Source organism: Pristis pectinata, chromosome 8 (genome assembly GCF_009764475.1).
Source record: "Pristis pectinata isolate sPriPec2 chromosome 8, sPriPec2.1.pri, whole genome shotgun sequence".
Classification (NCBI taxonomy): domain Eukaryota; kingdom Metazoa; phylum Chordata; class Chondrichthyes; order Rhinopristiformes; family Pristidae; genus Pristis; species Pristis pectinata.
The window spans coordinates 27794091-27800090 of record NC_067412.1 but is presented as its reverse complement, the minus strand read 5'-3'; the positions used below and the strand labels follow the sequence as shown (position 1 = coordinate 27800090).

Here is a 6000-nt window from a genome sequence, read left to right as displayed (position 1 = left end):
CTAATCACATTACAGCTTCTGTTGCATCCCAGTGTACTACACAATGAGTCACACACTGAACAAAACCAGGAAAAAGAAAAAAAATACACGCCGTGCTTAATATAACCAATTGTCTTAAGATTCCTTGGTACACAAAGAATCCACGGAGTAGGCGTTGCATTTAATTACAACATGATGGGATGTAATACATTGATTTTCTACATTTTAAAATATAGCAGCGTTTTTCCATTAGAACAGAAAGGAAGGGGGAAAATAAGTTGGAAGGAAGCTGTCAGTCATTACTGCTCCATTGATCATTCACAATCTTCTGCATTCTGCTGCTGCCATCAGTCAATCCGCATTAATTGTCCCTCCCCTCCCCCTCTCTGGGCGTCTCTCCCTCTCTCGCTTTCTATCTCGATCCTGTCGCCAATTTGAGACAAACACAACGCTGATGAGTCCTTCAGAAGTTGCTTTTCTTTCATTCGAGGCGCGATTGTGCCTGGGAGATATTCAGATGAGCTCTTCCAAACATTCAGACGGTTGTTCCCCTGGCGCTCGGGGAGCTCATTACTATTTTAGTCCCTTTCCTTGTGTTAGGGAACTTGAGGAACTTGAAACCGCCTGAAAAAAAACATGAGACAACGCGGCGAGGCTGAGTAGACGGGGAACTTGAAACTCCTCGCCAGATTCTTATTACTATTTTGATCATTCACGGGAGAATGGGCAACCTCGAAACCGTACTATACTGAGTACCATTGTGATCGTTCAATGCCGTACAAAGGATCGCCTTGAAACCTCCTGTGCTCTCTAATTGGTTTTTCAGGGACGTCGCGAGGGTGAGTTGGCCCCGGGCCAATCAGAGGCGTGTTTACATTGATTGATTGGCAGCTGCTTTAGCCAATCGGAGAGTTATTGACACGGGGTGATTGACAGGAGGCAGGCGATGGTGAAACAATGTGTGCTTCATTGCAAAAAGAGAGTTTGGAAGACTGGCTAGAGTTGAAAGAGGTTTTTGTATTTTGTTTTCTGTATGGCGATTCCAGAATTTGCGTTCACCTCTATCTTGGATTAAAATAAACTGGGGAAAATCTACTTAGCTGTCTGAATCGTCCATAAACGTGAGTAAAGTTTCGCATCTAACGTACTCTAACTATTGTACAGGGTAGTCAACCGTGCTTGTAAGACGTGAAGTAATGGGAACGCGCGCAAACCGTGAAAAACATTTATTCTGGGCGCATTCGCACAAGTTTGGATTGGGAAGTGAGATTCTCCAGAACACTAGACGTTACTGCAATAGAGGTGGGATTGTTTCTTATATATTTTACTGCTGTCGAGTGGACTGTCTAACTCTCTACTGAAGTTAGACCGGATCTTTTGTAAGAGCAAGTTAAGAGGATCAGTGCTACTCGCTTTAAAAAAAAACCATTTTCATTTTATTGCTAAAAAGATAAGTGAAAATAAACAAACGTAGACGTATATTAAGCTTTAGTTCCCCCCCCCCCAAAAAAAACAGGATTAGTTATTTTTTTCTGTTCCACGGGAGACGGGGATTGCAATTGATTGTGCTCTTTGAACAAATGCCTGTTTTTAATTAAAATCAAGATTTAAACCATTTCATGAAACACTGGCCAAAGCCTGGATACGAAAACAAAGCTCCTAAAGGATTAGGTTGGCAAATGTGGCGAAAAGTTCTCGACAGAAAATACCTTTGATTCTATCTGAAGATGTTATTATTAATGTCTGCTGCTCTTGCAGTATATTTTGGAATGCCTTACACGCCTAACCGATGAGTTTTAGGAACCTTTGCGTTCTGTATTTGCATGTTTCAGCATGTTTCAACATCGCGTCTTAGGAGAGAACAGTGACTGGTGTGAATGAACTTGGGATTTTAGAAACTGCAAAAAAATCACAATGATAAAACAATTATAAAACAATAAAAGAATCGGTCGATTGTATTGAATGCAATTTAGGAATAGGAATGGTTTAATTAGATAACGAAGGGGATGGGGGTAATTGTTATTTTTAAAACAATTCTTCCCCTGTACGTATCAGGGCTATGGTGATAGAGCCAAAATATTGTCTCTAAAGAAGCTTTCACTCTATCAGCACTTCTCAATTGCTGATTTTATATATTTTATTTGAATTATTGAGCCTGAATATGTACAATATAGTTTTAAACTTATCTTATAAACATCTTAAAAGACGATCATTTTGTGAAGTGTTTGAAAAAGCTATGGCTTCAGAATGTAATCATCTATAATGTTATGAGGCAATGCGTTTGCTGTTTTTTTTGCATAGCCAACGCTACTCTAGGCAGCTTTTTTAAAACTATATGCCAACAGTGACCATATACTTAGTAATCGGGAGTTAAAGCTCGGGAGGTTACTCTGACCTAAAAATCCTTTTTTGTCTGGTTTCTGCTGTCGAATGGGCGGTAGCGATGGCATAATTGTCCTTAAGAATCGTGCTAAAGGCAACATTTAGTTTTCCGGGCATTCGGTAGTCCTGCGCTAGCATTACTCAATGAAATGCCAGGCAGAATTTGAACTAGGTGATTGAGCAGTTGTTTACAAAAAGACGGAACTGTCGGTAGAAGCTGTAACCTGTATGATCCGAGCTCTAACGTATACTTAAATTACAATTTCTATTCAAGAGCGAAGGCTCCAAAGCTGAATATGACGCCTATCCTCAAAGAGGAAATATGTTGAGTTTAACTTGAAACTTACATGTAATTTTCTCCGGTTTTTTTTTCAATTAATAAAAGCCACGTTTTCTAACGAATTTGGGTTAATGTAGATCAATGCTTCTGAAAGATGGATTTGATATTTTTTAATTGCACTGAATATATTGAAGTAATGTTTCTCTCCCCTTCTTGCACAGATGCCGTTCAGAATGGCTCAAACAAAACCTGATAATAGGCTTGTAAATCTTGGGACTATCTAGTAGCCTGAATTTAAACAGGAGGGATTAGTTCCGAAGCAAAGTTGAAAGGAATCGCATTGACTGATTATGGATGGGAGAGATTTCGGCCATCACCGAACAGTTCACGTCCCGTCTCCTCTGCTCACCGGGCTGGGCATGGAGGCGCATAGAGTCGGCGGGCCAGGCGGTCGGATCGTTTCCTCAGCCGGCCACCTTAGCTCTGCGCTCGGGTCTCACCTTCCCCCGGGCAAGTACCTCTCTTCGCCGGTTTCGGTTCACGGGCACTCGGGTAAGTGGAGCCTTCTCTTCCGCTAACAATTCTTTTGTTTTTAGTGCTTTTAAAAGGCGAATCTGTGTTATGTCTGAGACATCTTAGTCCTGACGGAATTGTGTTTTGTATTTTCTAAGAAAAACAATGATTTTTCAAAACCACGAGGGTTTGCCCAGTAAATGAGAGCCCTTCCATTGACGGGAGAGAATGGAACCGTGTGGGAGATTGCAAGGATTTAAAAAGTTTGCTTAGAAGTTCTGTAAACTTCCTTTTTTTGTCAAATGATGCACCAATTTAGTACGTAAATTATGCCAGCACATAATGGATGTAGTTCTTAATAATAATACTTAGGGTCAAATGTCCCCTATCCAGATCTCATTGACTGTAATCAGGTGCTCCTAAGTAGTTTTCCCTTTTATTAAGTGTTAAGCGCATTCGAAATGTTTTTTTCTTCCCGTGAGTCGGGGTTGTTTTCTGTTGTGCTTGGAATCAGCACAGGACAGGCAGACGAGAAACACTGAACTGTGTAGAATATAATGAAGTAAATGCCGTTCTCTCGGAGCTTGCTGTTGCTTAGCACTAACCAAGAGGACCTTGGCTTACTTGTGGTCATATTGTTGGCATGCTAGGCTTTAATTAAGTTTAGCGAGGCCGATGGAAAAGGCTCGAGTATATAGATTGCATATATACGTGTGTGTGTGTGTGTGTGTGTGTGTGTAACTATACGCCTAACTTCTAACTTTGAAATGCGATTAAGTCAGCATTTTAGAAGGCAGACAATGCGTGGTATTAATTAGGAACATTCGGGGCTGACGTTATATCTTACCTGGGACGACTTTGGTTTTCTATTTTCGAATCTTACCTCTTTGCAGACGATAAACGTGCTCCATTGTACTAGTACCTAAATTTACATGGATTCGACGATGATTCGGAAGTAACATTTGAGCATTTGATTCTGGTTTGGATAGACGTCCCCCTCAGTGCATTCAATGCGAGCCAATTTGCCGTATTAAGTACCCAAATATCTAAAAATACAGAGCAGTTCAAAGCAGGAGAAAAAACGTGGTCGAACCCATCGCCAGGTTGAAGACAGATAATATGTAGATGATCTGAAAGAGGAGGTTGCAGTAAAATTGAATGTAATCTGAATGGCTAGGAATTTCAAATCGGATTAAACTGCAAACAACTATTTTTATGGTGAATTCGAACAAATATTCGCACCTTTGTCTGAAAGCGCAGTTCTAATTCTCCCTAAATGGGTTCCCTTTGGTATGTAAATGCACAAGCATTGAACACAAATAAATGCAGACAACATTATTTAGTGCATTTTATCGCTTCGGTAGAAAGACATTTTAGTTAAAAACTTTGGGCTTGGTTTACAGGGATAGAAATTCCGTTTAGAGTTTGTGACATATGTTCCAGATTGCTATTTCTCAATTGATTTATTTATTTTAGAAAGTTTATACCAGGAGACTGGTAGTAATACATCGGGCACATTCCAAAAAACGCCAGACATAAACCGGCGGAAATCTCGACATTACATTGCGAGATAAAAGCTGGTGGTGGTGGTGTGTGTGTGGGTGGGGGGAATTGAAGGTGTTGTTAAGGGTCCATGCCAACTGGTTAAATGAATTGTAAATGTTTCTCGAGGAAGCTGCGCCTCGCTGACTACTTTTTCCCTCAAGCATGCAAATTGTCTGACATTCACGCTTGTTAGGGATGATTAGAATTGCGCAGATTGAAAGTGCACCTTTGTGTGAAAAAAAATTGGTGGAGCAGCGAGTAGAAAGCACCAAACATGACATTTGTGAAACTACATTCATTTATTAGTATAAGTATGTCTAGCTATGTGTATATATAACATGGCAAAATGATCTCCAAGCTGTTGGCGATTCCCTAAAGTCCAAGGAACAACGGCACGTCCACCTAGAGATTGAATTATAGCTAATATTTAAGTGCAGTCCTTAATTCATTTCAGCAGATTTACTAAAGTTTAGACCGTTAACTGTTCACAATCAGATCTTCGCTGCTGTATGGCGTTTAACTGGTGATATTTTGAATCTGTGTTCTGTCTCATTGTCAAACCCAAATGACCATTTAAAAAATTGTTTCAGTTCCCCCTATATTATAATTCTCCCGGTTTCTCAGCGATTGCATGTACTCATCAGCGACTCTGCTCCCCTTACCCATTCTGCAGAAAGCACAAAGTTCAGTTTGGCTGCAACTTTGATGATTTTATCATCGTTTGCTGTATTTTTGGAGGAACGGGGCTTTAGTTCAAGCACCCGTATAACCAGCGCTGAAACATTTTTGATTCCCTGGTTTAAGTGCGTCAAGCTTTCCCCCACGTTACGACGATTACAGTTGAAAAGATAATCTATTGGGTGTCCAGCTCTTTGGGACTTCCCTCGGTGGTGAACGGGGCTGCGGGAATACGAGTATTATGGTCTACCGAGCTATTTAAACGTCTGACGGGCTCTTGGGTGACACTGAGACTTATAAAGAAGACCCTTTAACTATTTTCTTTACTAGGGCCAGCTGAGTTGTGAGGTAAATGCACGATAATGTAGGAGGTAGGCTTTAATTGAAATGCTATGTGTTGGTAGGCAAGGCCGAAACCCTATTGATTCTCAGTTTCTCTCCTTGTTTACATAGTTAAGGACTAAATTGGTTGCTCAACAAATCCGGATAATGCAGCTGGCAGTCAAAGTGTTAATATTAAGTGTTTTATGTGTAATGTAAATTAGTCCGATTGTACGACTGTCTTATAGGAAATGTGGATTTCGACAGATATTTTTTAATCATTCCATCTAAATGCGACTGAC

General features: G+C 40.4%; 1 protein-coding gene across 5 annotated transcripts in view; it reads left to right on the top strand.

Moving 5' to 3' along the window:
* The window catches only part of tnrc18 (trinucleotide repeat containing 18), a 148482-nt gene continuing 142482 nt past the window's right edge, over nucleotides 1-6000 (top strand). For all 5 annotated transcript variants that reach the window (XM_052020834.1, XM_052020832.1, XM_052020833.1 and 2 more), the window contains exons 1-2: nucleotides 1-1100; nucleotides 2863-3193. In XM_052020834.1, coding sequence (XP_051876794.1) covers nucleotides 2992-3193 — 202 coding nt within the window. In that variant the 5' untranslated portion in view covers nucleotides 1-1100; nucleotides 2863-2991. The remainder of the gene's footprint in view (nucleotides 1101-2862; nucleotides 3194-6000) is intronic.